Source organism: Trichoplax adhaerens, genomic scaffold (genome assembly GCF_000150275.1).
Source record: "Trichoplax adhaerens TRIADscaffold_7 genomic scaffold, whole genome shotgun sequence".
In the NCBI taxonomy this organism is placed as follows: domain Eukaryota; kingdom Metazoa; phylum Placozoa; class Uniplacotomia; order Trichoplacea; family Trichoplacidae; genus Trichoplax; species Trichoplax adhaerens.
In genome coordinates, this window is record NW_002060949.1 from 25,577 (window position 1) to 46,705 (window position 21,129).

The 21,129-nt window shown below is 31.4% G+C and overlaps 2 protein-coding genes across 2 annotated transcripts; both read left to right on the top strand.

Moving 5' to 3' along the window:
* Positions 1-867: 867 nt before the first annotated feature.
* Positions 868-13,150, top strand: TRIADDRAFT_57785 (uncharacterized protein; the record flags this gene model as incomplete). Its single annotated transcript, XM_002113858.1, has 17 exons — positions 868-1,017; positions 1,051-1,086; positions 1,633-1,780; positions 3,011-3,177; positions 6,281-6,416; positions 8,617-8,805; positions 9,130-9,263; positions 9,511-9,623; positions 9,939-10,005; positions 10,171-10,248; positions 10,585-10,713; positions 10,777-10,872; positions 11,053-11,178; positions 11,304-11,342; positions 11,516-11,611; positions 12,675-12,770; positions 13,124-13,150. 17 exons carry the CDS (start codon positions 868-870, stop codon positions 13,148-13,150), a joined length of 1,827 nt encoding a protein of 608 aa, XP_002113894.1.
* Positions 13,151-14,098: 948 nt separating this feature from the next.
* On the top strand, positions 14,099-20,474 carry TRIADDRAFT_64051 (uncharacterized protein; the record flags this gene model as incomplete). Its single annotated transcript, XM_002113859.1, has 20 exons — positions 14,099-14,212; positions 14,280-14,374; positions 15,431-15,488; positions 15,767-15,858; positions 16,013-16,120; positions 17,424-17,504; positions 17,838-17,875; positions 18,065-18,133; positions 18,283-18,369; positions 18,461-18,522; positions 18,631-18,713; positions 18,816-18,889; positions 18,970-19,033; positions 19,190-19,247; positions 19,343-19,382; positions 19,468-19,512; positions 19,603-19,676; positions 19,790-19,948; positions 20,094-20,153; positions 20,247-20,474. 20 exons carry the CDS (start codon positions 14,099-14,101, stop codon positions 20,298-20,300), a joined length of 1,515 nt encoding a protein of 504 aa, XP_002113895.1. The 3' UTR covers positions 20,301-20,474.
* Between the last annotated feature and the right edge of the window lie 655 nt (positions 20,475-21,129).

A 21,129-nucleotide genomic window follows, 5' to 3' on the forward strand; every position in this document is an offset into this window, starting at 1 on the left:
ATTGTATATACCATAGGCACTACTGAATAGTACTAGATAGCAATAATCTATTCTAATAAATTGTGCAAAATTATAACATTCCGATTATTAGATATACATAATAAAGCGATTGACATAAATTCCTTGATCGATTTTTTTCTTCCATAGGACAATGTACTGTTTTCTACAACTGATTAATACGTGCAGCAACTAATATCGGTCTTGCTTGTTAATTGCACAAAATAATATTTTGAATTGTAAGAGACAATTGAATGACCTTATACAGATATTTAGTTATAATTACTTACTAATTAATGAGGTATCTATTCTTTGTATTTTTACTTATATCAATAGGCATCTAAAATGTGTAAAATGATGGTACATAACTCTTTGAATGCTAAGACCTTGGGATAAATACAATTCGTTGTTGAGTTATTAATATAATTTAACTATTTCGTGTCTATATAGCCTCCTTTTCGTAAACGAGTTACCTTTTTAATTTCGATAATTCTATTGCCATGGCAGTTCTAAATTAATTTAAAGCTATTGTTACTATATTGAATAGGATGATAATTAAGCTATCATAGCAGATTATCAATTGTCTAGGATAACGTCTAACTTTTGTTGTGGTGCTATCACTTCCTATACCGATATGTATAAGTTGTTTACACTGTTACCGTATTTGGCATTATCAATTCATTCGATTACAGTATTAGACTAGATTGAGATGTTTGCCGGTTACGTTGGTCGATTAGTATCTAGACGTAGAAGGATATTAACACGATCTACTTATTTTAGTCGAGTAAGCCTAAATCTGGCAGCTAACCTATAATCCTTACAAGATTGACTAATAGATAGAACAGCAACAAATTAGTCATTGATGCCAGCATGTATCAACGCGTTTTACCGAATGGCCGACGTGCCAGTATCGTACCTGAAAACTGGATCGTGGATAGTGTCTTCCAACCAGGTGAATTTGAAAATTTAGTATTTGGTGGTGGTGGCTATAAAGGTATCGCTTATGTTGGTGCTTTAAAGGTAATATCATGTTAAATTCTTATCTTTTAACAGTTATTCTTCTCCTGCTTCTATTTCCTAAAAGATCAGGTTATTTTAAAGAATCAATAACGTTCTAAAAACTTAAAAACTTTAGATTGATTAACCAGGCTGATTGATCAACTTCATGAATAGTAATCTAACAATTACGTAACATGATGACACTGTAGGGTTAAGTACATTAGTTCAGACATTGCTTTCATAATTATATCAGTCGGCAAATTAATCATTGCAAAGGATGCAGTAATTTTGAAGTTAAGCCTGCAAATGATAACATTTAAATCTTGATAATATCTTACCATGAGTTATAGTAAATTGTTTAATATTTTGCTTTCGTCCCATTTATAATAGCCGTTTACGATAATAAACGAAATTACCTTATAGTAAGAATCTGCCAGGCATGATAACGGACTCATACTGCAGTCAAACAATGATCAATCATGTGTTTTGATTTCCTTCATAGTAAATTTTAGAAAGCTATAAATATAAATTATTTGAATCTATTGACTGATATTAAATAGTAAATTTATAGCAGAATTTCGAAATGGCCTTCCATCCCCGAAATTCTTATAATATTATACTTTGATCATTAAACAGATATTACAAAAGGTTGGCATTTATCAAGGAATTAAGCGATTTGCTGGCTCAAGTGCAGGAGCTATGCTTGCAGCTTTACTCTCTGTTGGCTACGATGTAGACGATGTTGAAGAATTTTTATGCCAAGATATTAGAAAAATTACCGAGGGTAAGTATAAATCTTATTTACAAATCTATCTATAGAGCACTTTGTTAGTTCATTTCTTGACCTGCTCATTGATAATAATTATTTATTAACTATTCATTGTGAAATTCAACGCGATTTCGAGATTAACTAAATTAAATACAACTGCGTGTACTAGAACGTAATCATCTAGCATGGGAAAAAATAGGATAATTCTGACTAACTATGATAGCGAAATAATATTCGTGATATCCTCATGCATCCATCTTAGATAGGATTAATGCTGTAGTAATAGGAATGGGCGCTAAATACTATTCTTAAAACAAGATGGCTATAAGCATCTTAGTTAACTGAAATAGTATCAATGATATTCAAATACAACTTTCTAGGTTAATAGAATGGGATAGCAAATGACAGAAACAATACGGTAGCCATACTGGAGGGATTAATATAGAAGTAAGAGTGGCACTAGATACTTTTTTTAAAATAAATAATGTCTTTCATATCGCCACTCCTATCATAGATCCAAGCTGAATCAATATCAGACAGTAAAAGCCGTCCTTTAAGTCTCTGTTTTTAAGATCTTCATTGTTATTTCTACATTTTCTTGCTTCTGTGAGTAATTTTATTATTATTGCGGTACTGATAGCGGATTTTTGTCCTTTTTTTCCAGTCTAATTTGATAAATGCAATTTAAATATTATCCAAACATAACAATACAAATTAATTTGTGGGAGTCAAGAACTGTTAACGCCATTTTTATTCTTAATTTGAAACAGCTCCCTCCTGTTCTATTATAAAAATTTCTTCCCACTTTTGTATAGTTATGTCCGTATTAGAATTATGATTGAATTAGTAAGGATGTGAAAGGACGAGAATTTCTTCATCATAGAATGCATCATGACCTAAACGCTTAAGTGAAATTTAAACAAGAGAATAACATTGTACAAACTACCATATTTTTAAGCTTGGCTGGCGAAATTGATTTAATTCTATGTTGAATTTAAAATGATCACACTAACACTAATCTTATTGCAATATTATCGAATTGATAAAAGGATATGTAGTTAGTTATCCTAGACAGTCAATAACCATAGAATTTGTCTATGCTGAAGAGATTATGGATACTATATAACTCTGCACTAATGTATTGTTGAAATTGAAATACTCAATATGAACAAATCAATTTGTAGTTCCAGATGCTAGTCATTAAAGTAGACTGCCTTTAATTTTTTAATCAAACATCACTTTTAGATAAACATACGTTTGGCATTTTTAGTATGTTACCTAAACTATTACTGAAATCTGGTTGGAACTCCGGTAAAAAATTAGAGAAATGGTTTCAGAATGCTATTGCTAATGGGCCTAAAATTAAAAGTAACTATTCGCTGAATCGATGTCAACAAATTACATTTAAAGAGGTAACACAGCATCTATAGCGTAGACGATTATTTTCCTCGTTGATCAATTGTCGAATGTCCAAATTACATTTATTTGACGATTTTTCTTTTAATTATAATTACCGGTACTTAATCTACATGAATCAAGTAGTTTCCTATTTGAAAATAATGAAGTTACCATATTTTTTGTTGACAAGAAAAAATTAGTCAGACGTGGACATATCCTAATAAGACCTTTCTCAATCGTCATCATTCGCTGCGGGAAAAATTTTTATTTGTCTTTTCGGACGATTAATTAGTTTTTCCTAATTGATTTATAAGGTGTCGCTCTTTTGTTAAACTTTCGGTACATTAAAATGATAGTTGAGCAAATTGAATTAATCATTAAATTATAGAACAATAAGCATTAGCGATGCCCAGTTGGGGTTATTGAACAATGACTACCAAGGGTGGCATGACTGATGAATTCTGATGGCTGATGTATCAGTTTGTTATTAATAGCAAGTTCCAGCATTCTTTCGATCTCTGACTGCTAGGGAAAAGAATTAGATAACTGTGAAATCTCATATAATATTGATGCAGGATTTTGAAAGTTTGCTTTATATTTATTTTCTTTAAGATAAAATCATAACAGGTTTTTGCTCCTTTCTATCTTGAATTAGTCATCATATTAGAACGTAATTTGAACGATATTATCGTTACTGTATAGCACTTCAATTTAAAATCCTATCCAATAATAGCATAGTACGTACTGTTACTAAATGCAAGTAATACACCCTACCAGCCTTACATCCAAGCTTAGCTTGATTATGTTGATTCGGTAAAGATCAAATCGATATTATCTTAAATTATAGTAAAGGACTGTTTAAACTGTGACAGTATATTTTTTCCGTATTATAAAATACAAAGTAATCCATTAGAGCTACTGGAGAATCCTCTGCCAAATAAAAGTGGTCATGCAACAAGTAGCATAAAGAGCTAAAGCTGTTATTTGTCATACTAATTTGGAAGTCATGCATCGATTCCTTTACTATTACAGAGTGTAAAGCAGGATGCTTTTATAACCTACTGAATAACCGCGTTTTTTACCGTTTTCGTTCCTTAGTCGTCTACTTTTGTTTTACTGATATTAGCCTAGAGGGTTACAGTAAGATGTTTTACCAGTACTTACCTTAACTGTCATTAAATCCGAAAGTTGTACAGCAAATAGGGAAAGCCTTATGATTGTTATCATGAAATTTATGGCTATTTCACTAACTCTTTACTGTTGCCTGTATCAAATTTAGATAGTTTATAAATTATGTTTTAACTAATTACTTTACCCTGATCGATCGTAAATGTATTAATTGGAGCCTCAAGTAAGATGATCGCGTTAGATTACAGTGAACGCCTTTACACTCCTTTAGTAATCTACCATTGAATTATTCATCGGGTTAACTAAATATACTTTTCTATCAGTTGTTCTGATCAATCGATTTAGATTATTAGTCTTTCATTCCAAGTAAAATTTCTACTGCTGCGCTCTGGTATGTTGCGGTGGTACTTTATTGAACAGTTCCATATCCATCAATGATAAAATAATACGTTGCTTCCCTAATTACCTACAGTAACAAAATTTTAACGGCAATGTATTCATCTTTACTTCGATAGAATGTACCTACTACACGGTATCATTCCTTACAAATTGAAATTTCTTCCATTTGCAAAATAAGCTCTAATCTAGTGTTGTTTATCGTTATAATTGTGATTCAATACTACTATGTTAGTCATTACTAATGCATAAAGTAATGGTTTAACAATCTTGATTAGGTAGTGAGTGAGTCATTAAATTTGATATCATGAAATGTTTTAAGTTTCTTCTAAATTATTTTAGATTTTATAATTTACTCATCTATCAGTGGCAATCGGTGGAACTTTCATAAAACTAGAATAAGATATACTTATAAGAATTTTTGCGGATAATCCATTGCCAGGCATAATACTATCGTATCGTATTTTCTAATAGCTTTAAGCAATTTTTATCTAATGAACGAAATTTCTCATCAATACTTGCACTTGAAAGTATCCATTTGTGTAATTCCGCTAAAGTTCTCATATACTCTAAATTAATTTTAGTAATTAGTCTTGGAGGTATGAAAAGCTTCTATAAGTTATGCTAATGTGCTACGATAATCTATATCAAAGCCGTTTTTACTGTACTGTATACAGGACAATTGTTGTCTTTGGGCAATCCATTTGAAGGATAAATCTAATAGAGTTGTAATATAATCTCCAATAAGATAAAAAATGATATAATTATATTAAGGGGAAAATAGCGCAGCTTTATGCATATATTTGATAATAAAGCTATAGAATAGATTTAAGGAGAGCCCACATAATAGTCTTTACACTTAATTACTATAGTATATAACGCATTGGCATTTTCTCCGTACTGTAATATAAAATTCACGTGTCCCAGCTCTTAACTTCCGGGTTTCAAAACAGAAAAAGCAAATATAAATCCAGCTAGGATAAAAATAATGGAAAATGTATTGGATGTTTCAGATATTAATAATTAAGTTACCATATATATTATCGACAGCTTGTAGAATAGATTCTGGAATAATCGCTTCTATAGTCTCTAGATTATACTATTAAACTTGTATTTCTTCAGTAATACACTGTATTCAACAGAGAGGATGAGTTAGCTCTATTAACACACAAGACAGTTACGCGATAGGCCTACTATAGTTATTGTAGTTGTAGTAGATTTAATTTACTCAATGAACCTTACAATATAAACGGAGGTGTCATAGGGGTGTATAAATTGAACTATTATTTCTAATCTATTTTATATATGATAAAATTATTATTATAGCTCCACTATTATCATATAACCTAGGATTACTAAAAAGGTTAAAACATTCTAAAAGTGACTTGAAAAGAGGATCAAAAAGTTAATGATGTAATCATAATCGAGATGATCGATTTATTCCAATATTAACCCTGAACTCTTGTAATCAATATTATACTTGAAAAGATTTTTGATATATTGTACAATGCACTTATATATTGTAACATTTTTTCACTATAACTGCCAATTTATTGGTTAACTTCTTAATCGTTTTCAAAATTACTTTTGTAGCTATACGATATCGATGGAACCGAACTATGTATAGTTGCAACCAATCTCAATTTTTTATCTATGGAATATTTTCATCCTAAAACCACTCCTGATTTTCCTATTTATAAAGCGGTTCGAATGTCTATGTCTATACCAGGTCGGTTTATATTTAGTTGCATGAGTAGTTAAATTCGAACAGATTTATATATTTTGTTTATTAAATACAGCTAAGAACATCTAAATTCAGCCCTCTTCATGTTATGATCGAAATTACGTCATAGCATCGTTTTCTACTCGTATATTAGTAACGATCAAGCAATTTTAAAAATGTTCCATTGCTTAAACACAACATTTATCCTAGTTCAATAACGTGGGTTCTACTTTCTACGTGGATACGCTATTTTTATCCTTTCAATAAGATATAATTTTCTTCAATTTTTTCAATTAATTCAAAATGTAACCTATTTCTCATTTATTTTCATTAATTAATTCAACTAACAATAGTATTAGTTTACTTTCAAGGGAATTATTTGATTTTTAATATTGTATAATAGTAAATTTTAGCGATACTCGTATTTGAAGGAAGGGATTGCAACACCTTTACTCTGTCTTGTTGTATTATAAATTCTGAACATGTTGTGGTAAATAAATTATACAATTTTTACGCTTACTTAGGATTAGGTTTAGGCAGACTTTCCTACGTAGTGGAGTTCTATAATTTAATATTGGTCTTTATATATTTATACGTATTTATTATTTTAAGAAATTATTCAATATACAACAGTAATATATAAGAAATAAAACTGCATAATGTGAAATGTTACCTCTCATGTCTAGTTTTATTCCTTACGTATTACTGCTCTATATTGAATAATTTTTGAAATAATGATTATATACTGATATATAAAAATCTGTATTGAATTATTCAATTCGTATTTACATTTAGAATCCTTTATATGCACAACAAATATCATTCTTCTAAGTTTACAGGCCAACTTATGCTCCAGGGCTTGCTTGTACTCGCTATTGTTCGATCATTTCATTAGCATAATAATAATAATTTTTAACCTGTTATTCCATATTAGACATATCAATAAGTTGATTACCTGATGTTGTTTTCGTAATCTCGAATTCCTTTCACCTCTTGTTGTAACTTTAGGATTGCGATCAACAATAGCGTAATAACAAATGATGACAAATAATTATACTAGCATGCAGTGATAAATCATAATACACTTGCCAGTATAATGATCTAGATGCCTACTTTAGTCACAACATCTTAATAGCAAGAGGACAATGGATAAAATTATTTAGTATCATTCTGATATTGAAATAATTTTGGATCTAGTTACATAGGATAAAAACTATGAACTAATCTTATTTCGTTTATTTTTAATCCTTTATGTTGAAATTTATAAGTATTGCATCTATTAATTCTCGAATATTTATTAGTTAAAGTGTTACTTGATCTATTTATACTTGTGTTAATTTTTTAAGAGTTTAGTGAAGGCAAGAAAATTGCCAATACAAGTACTGAAGCATTTAAATCACTTAAACGACATCCTATAGCTATTTCTATTCAATTGTATTAATTTCTTTGAGTTTTTACAAATAGAATAGAAAGCTCTGTTTATAGTATTATCGATAAAATCTAAAAGCTTAGTCTTAATACTTTATAGAACAAGATAAAAGCTCTGAAATAAGTTGAACGGTATCTTTAATTATTATCTAGCTCGACAAAGACTGATCCATACAACTCTTTAGTCCAAAGCAATGGGAAAATTTTTGACGAATAACAAATAAAATTATAATCATAACATGTTGCTATTTACTTTAACTAAAACTGAAAAATAAAGTCCGAACTAAACCTTACCATTTGTTCCTGGATGTTTTCTATTAGCTTGTTTACATTTGATAAGCCCTCTATTATTAAAATGATATATTATATTCCTTTTGTAATCATATTTTTACTAGTTTTTGCTGATAATAAGATCTTGCATATCATAGAATTTTACTGTATTCAATAGTATACTATATTTAGTCAATGTAGAGATATATGGATGAATCTACAGATTTATAATCAATACTGAATCAACTATATTCCTCATCGATAACCAAAGCATTTACAAAAATAATTGGAAAATTGTTTTATTAATAATATTAAGGTCATGCACACTGTAAAATAGTACTTTACAAAGTAGCATACTCTATTGAACTATCGTATTGATGGAATATATTTTATAGATATGAGGATGAATCTATTGGTCTGCGGCTTTAGTGGATTACAATATGCATGATTAATAACCATAATAAGAATTTCCTGCAAGGATTATTTATGCCATTTATCTTAAAAATAGGCTATTATGAGGCGGTTCGAGTTAAACATCATCGAGTTAAAAATGATGACTGTATTATACGAAAGAAGAAAATACCTTGTTGTCTATACTGCTGTATATGCTGCTCTAATTGGGGTGAAGATTCAGCTAATTATGATTTGTATATTGATGGTGGTGTTGGATGTAATTACCCTATCCATGTTTTCGATGGTAAGTATAAAATATTTCATTTTTTGGAGGCTCTATATGAGCAATTAATATTATTTATAAGTAAATACGATGGGATTGTAACAGCAGTTTCCCTAATACTTTTTTCTTAAAGTGTCAAATTACAATGCATATTTCTCTATAGTAAAATATTGGTAGCCTATAAATCTGTTGCTATTTTTCGCCAATTTTACTGATTATAATGTTCAAAATTAGTGAAATAGAATGCGCTAGTTAGAATTTTAAGTATAACAGCTTAATTTCTATGTATAGAACGAATATTACAAATTTACGTAATAATAATATTAATAATGACAACGATACTAGGGTGGTGGTTGTCCATGGATGAAAAAGATCATTTTGTCGAAAGAATGCAACCATTTACGGATATGGATCGATTTTACGATGTTGAAGATAGGTTTGGAATGACACCTAATCCTAAAACTTTAGGTTTGATGCTTGTAAGTTTATAATTTAATATGATAAACATTTCATTTTCTTATTTTATTTCTAGCTTCTATTTGTATAGAGTTATGCCTTTTTATGGTAACATTTCGTACAGTCTTTATATTCATTCAACATAGTTGTGTCTCCGTAAATATAATCATAAAAACTGTTACGTAAAAATATTCATTTATTTCAGTAGTTTCAGAATGATTGTGATAATTGACTATGAAATATTTTCTATGGCTTACTTATGCATATTAGTATTCTCCCTACCGTAATGGAATGTTTTGCAAAGTTTTATCGACTCGAGAGAAAAAATTATTTGGATCGTTAGCAGTTCCTAAGAAATTTATATCTGAGCATTCAAAATTAAGGTAACAATTCAAAATTTTATGTTTAAAATTGTACGAAAGATTTACTTTTGCTAGGGCAATATTTTATTCCTGTTTAGTTATATAAGCTGGTAGGAATACTTAATATGCAGTAATTTAAAGACTTGTAAGTCATATTATCAACATTATATCAAGTAAAAATTACACGGAAATAATTATTACTGAATTATGGTTATAATACAAGTTTAATGCAGTACAGTTGTAATTGTCCTTAATATGGCGCAGATTTATTATTATATTAAGATCTTAATATTGTGAATATAACAATTGAAAATATCTTGCTTGTTAATTTGCTAGTTTACGAGCTGAGAGTATTCGCGACAAGAAAGATAAAGCACTTGCCGCATTTAGTGACATTGTTCAGGTAAATAATATTGATAAAACATGTAATATCACTTAGCGCGCTGTTATATTGGATAAATTAACTAGACATTTTGGTTTACATCAAATTGATCGATTTACTTTAATGTTCCATAATATTGGAAAAGCACTATAAGCTATTCTGATTTTGATTAAAATATCTTGTTAGGTTTTGGAGCCTTGTAAAATAATTGTGGATGGGACAACATGTTACCCGCTTTATGAAGCAAAAGAACTCATTCGAAGAGTAAGAATAAATTGATTTTATGTTTTTTAACCCAGTTTAAATTCACGCAGGAGTACAATGTGAACGTATATGTTCGTAAGATGTAGAAAAGGGAAAGAAAGAATGCAAACTAGAGCTAGTACCACATCATAGGGGTGTGGCTTGGATAATTTAACAATTTTTACTGGGTTAAGAACATAGTTTTCGTATAATTTCGGTACCGCAGATTATAGACTTCTAATTAGGGTTTATTTATCATCTAAGGCATTTATTTTAGTCGAAATCCTTCTTAACTAAATTAATACTGAGAGATATAGAAGCTGCAAGTTAATATTATTATACATTTAATTTATGTAGGAAATTTGTAAATATAATATGAAGTTGATTATTATGTATACGTGGGTAGATATCAATGTGAACCCTTATATTCTGTGTTTACAAAGCAACTTACATTTCAAAAATTTGTTACCAGTATATTTAATTTTGGTATGACTAAATTGTTGTATTCAGTATATGATATTCACAACGTATTTTCCTTCCTCCATAAAGACATATAAAGATCAAGAGCATTTCATACGATTAGTATGTCCAGAAGGCCTTGATAGTCTTTTAAAAAGACTTGAGGATTGCCAAATAGAAGGAATGGTAATTTAATAATTATTATTTAAGTTTAAAATTGAATTTTTTTCTACTGTAGAGCAGCGTTATTCCGTTTTGACTCGTACTATTTGTAAATTAAACAATAACATAAAGCATTAGTCCCTTTAGTGCACGAATATCGCTGCAATGCATTCAGTCCTTAATAATAGCATCCTTTTATCTTAGTTATCCTTACGATATTTGCAAAAAAGCGTTTTGGAGCAAGAAAATTTTATCGATTTAAAACATGATCATCTTGGTTACTATCGAACTGCAATTAAAGGGCCAGCACAGTTTGCCATAGCAACAATAGTAAGTTCTTCTATAGATTGAAGAGAGACAAATGTGTCAGACTGCCGACGGGCTGCTATATCACTTTGATACAGCCCATATACACTTAAAGTGCTGGTATAATTTATCTTTATCTTTTTCTATAGGATACGTTATTACTAAACGGTAGAAGTCGGTTTTTAAAGGTACGCATATGTGTTACATGATACTGCATCGATCTATATATTATGCGTAAGATAGGACATTTCAAGATTTTAAAGCATTTTACAATGTTTTTGTTATTAATTTAAATTAATGGAGGATATGCTCCTGTAGTACTTTATAGCAATTCTAATGTCTGGATTTGTTTTTTATACAGTCTAGTGACGTAAATCGGTCGATAGGTATTAATACCTCGTATTTAAAAGCGACCAATGGCAACTTAGCTAAGGATGATAAAGAATTTCTTAAAGAGGTAACATTGATCGCTGATAGTAATATGATAATAATATAACACTGTGTAATTAGTGGAATACCGAGCACCAAAATTTCTTTAACTACTTGAGACATCGAAAGCCATAAAGTACGTGCAGTTATTTATTATTTCATGAATCGGAATTGAGATGACACAAATTATTTGATTGCACGGATTTCTAGAAGATCAAGAATTTCTCAAAGTAACTAACCTATTGTGGGTAGTAAGGCGTTGCATGATGTTAATGTAGCCATGTGTTAATGTGCTTAATAAGATAGTGGATAAAAGAAACCTGCTTTGTCACTTATGGATATTAGAGTACAAAGCATTTTTGGTTATGGATATCTTTATTGATTGGAATTACAATGAAATAATTTATATTTCGTAAAGACGTAAAATACACTATTTGATAGTAAATATGTGATAAAAATGGTATTACTCTGCGCGATTCACAAGATGACGAATTACAGAATTTGCAATCTACTTATGACACGAAAAATAGCACGCATGCAGTTGTGCATTATTTTATAAATTTGTATCTCCACGATTTAATTTGTATATCTTCAAGAGGTACAATGCACGGTATCGTTAGCAATAATGAAATGATTATATACACGTAGTATTTTATGATTGTTAATGTAGGACTTCAAGGGTTTCTTGTCTACTTGATAAGGTTCCAATTTCATAAGGGGGATAAAATTAATCATTAAATAATGGTATGATGATGACATAGCTTGATACGATTATATAATTATCTTTGCCAAATAACGAGTATAAGAAGCTTCTTCAGTTTATTTTATGAATATCAAAAGTATTAAATACATCCAATTCTGGATTAGATTATTTTATAAATCAGATTTGTAATGAAAGGACATGTATTCGTTACGCGTAAGGACTACTGTGAAGTGCGATTTACATTTTTGCTGGCCTAGGAAAAAATAGTATTCCAGTCTACGTTATAGCCGAAAAGGAACATTGCTTTCAATTATTTCTCCTATTCGAAAGTGAATATATTGCAATATTAAATTACTAATTGGATGTTATTTAATTGATGATATTATAGAATGGTCAGCGGGGTATAATTGCTTTTTTGCATTATTACTTAAAAGAGAAAGGAAGAGTGCAACAAAATATTCGAACTTATGGCAGAGTCATTCAAGTCAGATCCAAAGACGAAACTTCCATATAGCGGTTAGAACTAATCAAGCATTTGATAACTTGCTATGATTTCATCTAGCCTGGCTAATGGTTGCGAAATTTTATATTTTTTGTCTTTATTAGCCTATTAGCAGTTGGTATATACGAATATACAATAGGACACATGTGCAGGAGGCTCTGTTATACCTTTCTATATTGGCCATTGACTTATGATATAAATCATGATTCTATAATATTATTTTTCTTGTTATTAACATCGCTACTAAGCATTGTAGCATTCATAAGTCGGTATATATATAACATACATAACGTATATACCGATTATGCTATCAGGATTTCTTCGTCTCGTTGTAGATCATTGATACCGAGGATTTGATTTAATTAATGTTTAATAATCTTCTGCAATAACCATTTCTTCATCTAAATAAAAGAAAAGAGAAAATCTTAATTTATTGTTACTTTTTATATTATTATAGTAAGAGATATCTATCTGCCAGCGTGTATGAAAACAATTCAGATTTGATGTCGGAACTTTCGATTTACTCCTTTCAGCTCAGCTTCCAAGTTGGAGTATTCAGTATTATCATGCTCTTGAAGACTGCCGTGAAATACAGTTGTTTCTATGGCAAGAACAGCAGTATCTTCAGGCATGACTGCAAATTAGACCATCCGAAAATATCAGACTATTGTAAGTAGTTTCAATATTTTCGGATGGTCTCTAATGTACTTTGTACGTTGTACAGATATATATATAAATTAAGGGGCATTTGCTTGATTGTCAATGATTTGTTAAACTTCGATCATTCAAATCATATTCTAACGCTGCATATAGTGATATGAAAAAAATAGAACTAACTTGTATATTAAAATAAACTAGGTTACCAATTTTGATTAATTATAATTATATAGTATATAATTAATTAGATATTATATGGGCCAATTTGGGTTTTCGAAGGACTGTACGTGTCGTAGCTTCTACCATTACTGTTTTAGTACAGGTGCTGTACCTCGGTAAGGACTCCAGTCAAATCCTGTATTTTTGTCTTCGTCAAGGACAGTCGAGGGACAGGGGCTAAACGTGACGTAGTGGTCCCAAACAGGCCAGAGTCCCGCTGGGACTCCAGGACAAAATAGAAAAATTTATATTTTGTCTTTGGAAGACAGGGACTCTCGTAGCAACCCTGCGCTGTGGTTGGCCTAGAAAGGTCATGTGATTCTCTACAGTATTTCACACGTATAGTACTGTAGTTAAAACTAAAAAATAATTAATTAATTTAATGCAGTATAAAGACTACATTTGAGGTTCATCATTTTATCATATTGATTCAAATGGATAGCGATACATGGTCTAGCGATCAAGAGGTCATCACGCGTCCATCTTCACCTAGATGGACCGTATCTAAAATTAAGAAATTAATTGCTGAGGTAATCGTAATTGTCAAGGTATGATAATTTATATACTAAATATAAGTATTAATGTGTAGTACTTTAATAATATTAACGGGTATAGGTGGCTGATCATGAAGTCCTATGGAGGGTTTGCCACCCTAGATATAGGGATAGAACGGCCAAGGCCGATAATTGGCGAAAAATTGGCATGGAGTTGTATGACATTAACGGTACAGTACCACTCTACTGAGCTACCAAAAATGGGAACAGCTACAGTACTGTATATATGTGCAAATGTACAGTACTAAAAATTTCATTAATTTTAATTTGATTGTAATATTTTAATTTATTTATTAACCAGGTACAGGAATATAGATGACGTCATCATCTGTCTTGTCTCGAGTCCTGTCCTGCAAAAAGTTCATCGTGTGAATGCACCTTAAAAGAGGCCCTCGCTTATTTACTGTAGGTGTCCAGCTGTCCATGATACCGTAGTATACATTGTACAATGTACAACTGAGTGATAATTATCATAATTGTATGTAGGTATAGTGTCCTATTCAGTAGTACGATAGCATAGACAAGGACTGCTAAAAATAAGATAAATGGATTATGAAAAAAGTGTTCGAGCATGCGTAAATCTACCCATCTTAGTAGATGGCGCGAAAATGGTTCCTTGCAAAAAAATTCTTTAATTATTTACATTCATTGCTTCTGCTCCGAACCGTATAAAACTGGAGAAAAATCACATAGGTCACTCAGTGCATTGCATTTCTATATAGTCCTAAGCTATAGGATCATAATCAGCATCACTTGACGTATTTAAATTGATTGTACACTTATTGAACTATATCGTTGACAATTAAGTTGAGTTGATGTCTTACTGAATCGTTAGCGGAGAAAAATTCATTTTTTTTTTAAATCGATCCATCGTACCGTCTTTTACAGAAAGAATGGTGGCGGTTGATAGGTTGATATATAGCGCTGCTCTGTGCTCTAATCTATCAAATTATATAGTATCTATACAGTAAACACTACTGTACGGTCTGTTGCTAGTAGTAGTACTAGTAACTTGACGAATTACGATTCCTGATGACATTGGAATTACTACTCCTTCCATGATTTTTTTTTTACCGCGAAAATATTGGCTATGCAGTATGTAGAGTACAATCATGATACAATATAGTGCTAGTTCTCAAAACAAGTGCAAATGCTTATACTGTATTATGTGGCTATTGAATTCTACCTGTACCACTACCATGGGCATGGTAGGAGACGAGTTGGCCAGCGTAAACTTAACGCTGTTCTTGATACGCGAACAGCTCTCATAGTAAGACAGTAGAGTATGAATTTGCGGTATGGCTCCGATACAGTACTCGACGGCTGGACCAGTTACAGTATGATGATTCAGCTCACGCTCCACGACAACTGCATCCCGGACAAAAACTCCATACTTACGGCATACAGTACAGCTTACTGTACAGTATATACTGTACAGCTTTTAGACAGTTCGAGCCAAACGTATTAGTACTGTACACTGTACAGTAGAACTCGTACGGCCTGCCCAGACCGTCATCGTTTCTTTGGTAGTCATCTTAAACCATCTAGCGCCACTTGATTGGAGAAAGGGAAGCCATGAGTGATCCAGAAATTTTACAGCCCTCTAGTTCAGGAGCTGCAGATGTTCCTTGTTCGAGCAGGTACAGTAGAAGAGTTGTAGTGCTATAGTATCATCAAGGTATAAAATAGTGGAAATAGCCGATTATAGATATTCAAGTAACCGGTGTCGTGGTTGATGGAGGGAAAAGTGATTTCATGTCCAGTGTAATGTTATTACTACTTTCCATTTTGAAGTTCTAGTAGCGATGAACCTGCTGAACTGATTACACGTGGTAAAAGACATTTATATTGCGAAGATTTTGAAGTAGCAACAACTTACTTCCAAGAAGCATGTGAGAAACTGTAGGTATCATCAATCTCCTGCTACTAAGTCTATTATATTATCTTCAAGTGATGGATGTAAAATTCTATTGACTGCTGAGCTTCATTTCACGCGTAATATCTATCATGCGATTCATGCCATTCATCATCATTTTCTACTCATGCCGACATCTCTAGTGATGCAGTTTATTTTAATAATTTTAAAATGATAGATGAAGGAAAACGTGTGATTAGCTGAATTATCTGTAGAATAACGCAAGCGTTAGCGACATCGATTGATCTATTGTAATGTGTATAGGAATGCTCCTGACCCTGATGATGACTAAAACCATTTCACTTCATTACCAAACGGCTAATCTGTCAACAATCGTTGCAACATTATTTCCGGTCGTACAATAATATACGGTACAAGTTATTTAGCGTGTTAACTTATTACAGTATATGCTAATATTCCAATGCAATTTCCGCATGGCTGTATCCAGTGTACTATCATTTTTAGAGCATTGTATTAGTCAGCCCGGAACAATAAACTAAAAGTTGATATTCTTGATAGTGCGTACTTGATACTTTATACCGTGCTCTTTAAAGGACTAATTGGACTAGAACCTCTACTATCGTTACTATACAATATCCAATAGTTCTGCCTTGCCTAAGAATTTACAGTTTTTGTCCCTTATGTAGTGAAAGATAGCCGTTAAACTGAAAAATTTCCACCTATAATTCCACTGCTTTATATCTAGACATCCAGACATTTTGATGAGTACTAATAGCGTTGTTGCGGAAGTTAAAACTGACCACCATCTACGATGATAAGTAATCAATGGGACATGTTTAGGGTCACTATTTTGTGCATTGCTGTAGAATTATTAACATTTGCTATTGATATTGCTATACTACTGTACAAGTCTACATGGATGTACTATAACTTCTATATAAGAGTGTGGTGAGATTGACTTCTGTGCTGTGGGTTCTGAATTAGATGGCTATTAGTTTACTATACAAGAATATATGCTAAAATTGCAGCATACACCTACATTCTGCTAAGGCACAGTTCCGCATTTCATTTGGTACAATAGGAAAAAACCATGAGTTTGTTATGCAGCTACGAAGAAAGAGTTAAAAATTTCCAGGATTTGGCGTTGATAATTTAATTAACTTATAAGTAACGTTATCGTTACTATAATTAGCCATTATAGTTCTTGCTACGTGTAAGCGTATGTGATGATTTAGTCAGGATGTTGTTTTGACTGGAATGGATATTATGTAGAACATTAGATGGAAATTGTTAGTTAAATTATTTTGTAATCCTTATAATCAATCATAGAGCAGCCAAATACGGCCAGGTTGCTGACGAATGCGGTGAAGCTTATTTTTATTATGGTAGATCACTACTAGAATTGGCGAGGTGAGAATACATTCTGCAGTTGTTATCATATTATTCCTTCGTTATAAATGAATAATTAGTTATATATATTTAGTATGCTAATTATGCTATCTAAAAACGGACCTATATTACCTAGTACTGACTATGAGTGAAAGTTTTATGCCGTAGTACTGTGTGAAAGCACACCATAGAGAGTTCTATCATATATTATGCTTACCAATCTTTTATTTGAAATCTATTCGAGGCACATCCCTGTGTAATAATTTTACTCGGGAGTCGGAAATTCAACACATTTGGTGGCATTTTTTGATTACATTACTAATCCTTATTTTATATATCCGTATTATTATAAAGACAAGATGCAAGCCTCTTTGATCCTACCAACGCTACCGGTATGATCTATTTCTATTTATTCATGTGTACACTGTAGTACAGTATATGATGACCGAACAGACAATAATGATGATAACTTATCAGTTTATGAGTATAAAACACTGTTTTCATTGTATTATACCCGTAGTATCGTTATATAATAATAATCTACAGTATATAACAAATATTCCTATACCCACATTGTTTAGGTAAAGCTGCAGCGGAGGATGCTGATGATAGTGAAGATAGCGATGGCAATAACGTATCTGCCCTACCAGGTTTGTTATTATTGTAGTGCAGTAGTATATACGTACAACGGTTTAGTCCTAAGGAATTGAAGTTGATATTTTAAAATAGCCAACTCGCCTGAACTATATTCTTACAAGATTTTATAATGTCTTTCATAACTTTGCTTTAATTTATGCAGTAGCGACAGCCAATCTTGACCCTGGATGGGGATCCTCAAGTCAAGATGACTGTGAATGTTGCAGTGGTAACAATGATACCAATGCAGGTTGGCCCTATTCAACTATAATTTATTTACAGTTTATCTTTCATTGTAAATGATGATCTAACCTTCCACGTGGTATTTACAATACGCATAGGAGATAATATTGCGAAAGAACAAATTCCCCAAGCAGTTGATGATGATTCCGGTGATGAAGATGTAAATAATTAATTAATTAATAATTTTTGCATATGAGTAGTAGCGGTGACCTTTTTTCTCTTTAAAAACAAATTTTTTACGAATTTTTACGTACTATCGTCGAATCAGCAAGGAAAAGAAGATGCAGGAGACACCAATGTTTTACAGTTAGCTTGGGAAATGTTGGAGCTTTCACGTATTATTTACTCGAGGTAGAATATTCATCTACAATAAGGAAAAAATTCATACGGAAACATTAGCAAGTATCTAAATTTTACCAGCACAATGTAATTACTTGTGAATTAAATATTCAGGAAGGACAATAAGGATTCGAAATTGCGTTCAAGTGAAATTTATCTCGAACTGGGACAAATTGGTCTAGAATCCGGTAAGGCCATGTCGAACTAGGTTATTCTGATATGCTTATATTTAATTTAACTAACTTTTTAACGGCTGTAAATTTTTTAGAGCAATATGATCAAGCTATTATTGACTTTAAAAGTGCCTTAAGTTTACAACTGCAGACGTTAGAGTCAGATAGTAGACTGATATCATTATCGTATCCTTTCTCTATTTACTTCCTCAGCAATTTACGTGAATTATCTTTAAAATCAATTATAATGTACTTTGCATGTAATTATGCGTATTTGCTGCTGATAAAAAGGGAGTAGATTCCTTTACTTGGTAGACATTATAATATTGCCCTAGCCTACTTATACAACAGACAATATGATGAAGCGGTAGAAGTAAGTACATTTATACTCCCAGCTATTTTCTATCTAAATCTGAAGTAAACGTAAAATACATAAAATTAATAAATTGTTGAAACTTCTTTTAACAGTCCTTTACTGGCGCAGTTGCTGTTGTAAAAAATAGATTAGGTTTGTATGATCTGATTTAAGCGGTAATAACATGCCGTTGTGTAATGCCAATTGTGTTATTAATTTGTCAAATTTACTCCTTTAGCAAACCTTGCAGAGGTTATCGAGAATCATGGTGGCACTGGAAAAAGTTAGTAAAGATCACTTAAAAGTTGAGATTTCTGTGTATATAGAAAAAGGGCGTAACTGTGACTGAAGTTTGACGGTGATATCTTCGTAGAACCTGATGAATTAACCAAGGAGAGGAGAGAAGTTGAAGAATTGCAAAGCATTATTCCAGATATTAATGCAAAGGTAATAGTGTACTTGTTTTACTATAATCGTGACGTGAAATGTTGTCATCGTTATTGGATAATACTGTTATAAGAGTACTATTTTAAGACTATCTACTAAATTTTGTTGGCTAGATCGAGGATGCAAAAGAAGAAAAAAGACAGTTAATTGCTAGTAGTGCTGCCAGCGTAAAGCAATTAATGGAGTCTGCGCTTGGTGATAATTTTGGTATGCAATCTTCTAGTTCTGGTAATGCACAGGCGACAAGTATTAATCACTTGGTTCGTAGAAAGGTAAACTTGATTTATGTATCCGAGATACAAAGATTTCAATTAACTCAGCTATCTTTTTAGGCAATTTTATCATTTCACTTACTCTACGTTAGAGCATTTTTACGTTTTTTATGAAATATTTTCCATTGGAATTGCTCACTTTTAGCGCAAAGATGAAGATAATAATGTAGATGTGAAGAAAGCGAAACTGGATGTAATTACTCAAGTAAGGAGTGTAATATTGATATTTTTGAGTATTTAAGCTTATGAATGTATAGATTTAGATGCTATTCTTGTACTGTACTTTGATCACATGTAGGAAGCGTCAACTGAAAGTGAAAGAGAATCCGTACAAGAAAGCAAGGAAGACTAATGTCAATAACATTAATCTAAATTATACTTACATTAAAAGAATGAATGTTGTTGGAATTCTCATAAAATTGTGTTTATAGTTTTGTCCGATTGAATTAATCATGTGTAAGGTATTCATCTCGATTTAATTGTTCGAATAAGCGAAACCTGGTTGCATGCGTTGCTAAGAAAATTTCGATTGCAATGTTTGTTTTTATTGTTTGCTGGTTACGAAAAGTATTTCCGTTAGACTCTCGGAAAAGTTGCTTTTTGATGTATCTTTGAAGGGGAAAATGTTCCATTTAACTGTAATTTATTGACATACCTTCTTCAGTGGTTTAGTGAATAGTTCTAAAATATTTTGAAGCTCCTTATCCGGACACTATTGTCTATATTTAAGGTTGCATATGCGTATGTAGACCGTATTACCCATAATTATATTCATTAAAAGTTAAAAAATCTAGTTTATTTACAAGTATTTTAATAATATGTTACCAATGTAGAACTGTAGGTTATTACCAAAATAGTAATTCAAAAATTGAACTGTCCTATGTAAGCTGCAAAACGTAATCTATATAAAATGTTTGAGCTAAATTTATATATGTTTCACATCGATTGCCTTTGCTGAAAGTTCCCTGTAATGGTTCGTAACTTTTAGTAAAACATTGTACGTCTTGATACTGTATTACTAGATCTATTGAGTAGTGTCTTGAATACGTATACTGGTCGAGTACTAATTTTATTATTTGTTCCTAATTGGTTGTAACATTAGATTCAACTAGGAGTCAAATTATTAGATATAATAATAATCACCGGAGATGCTATTAGAATACCGTAGTTGCAACTGGTAG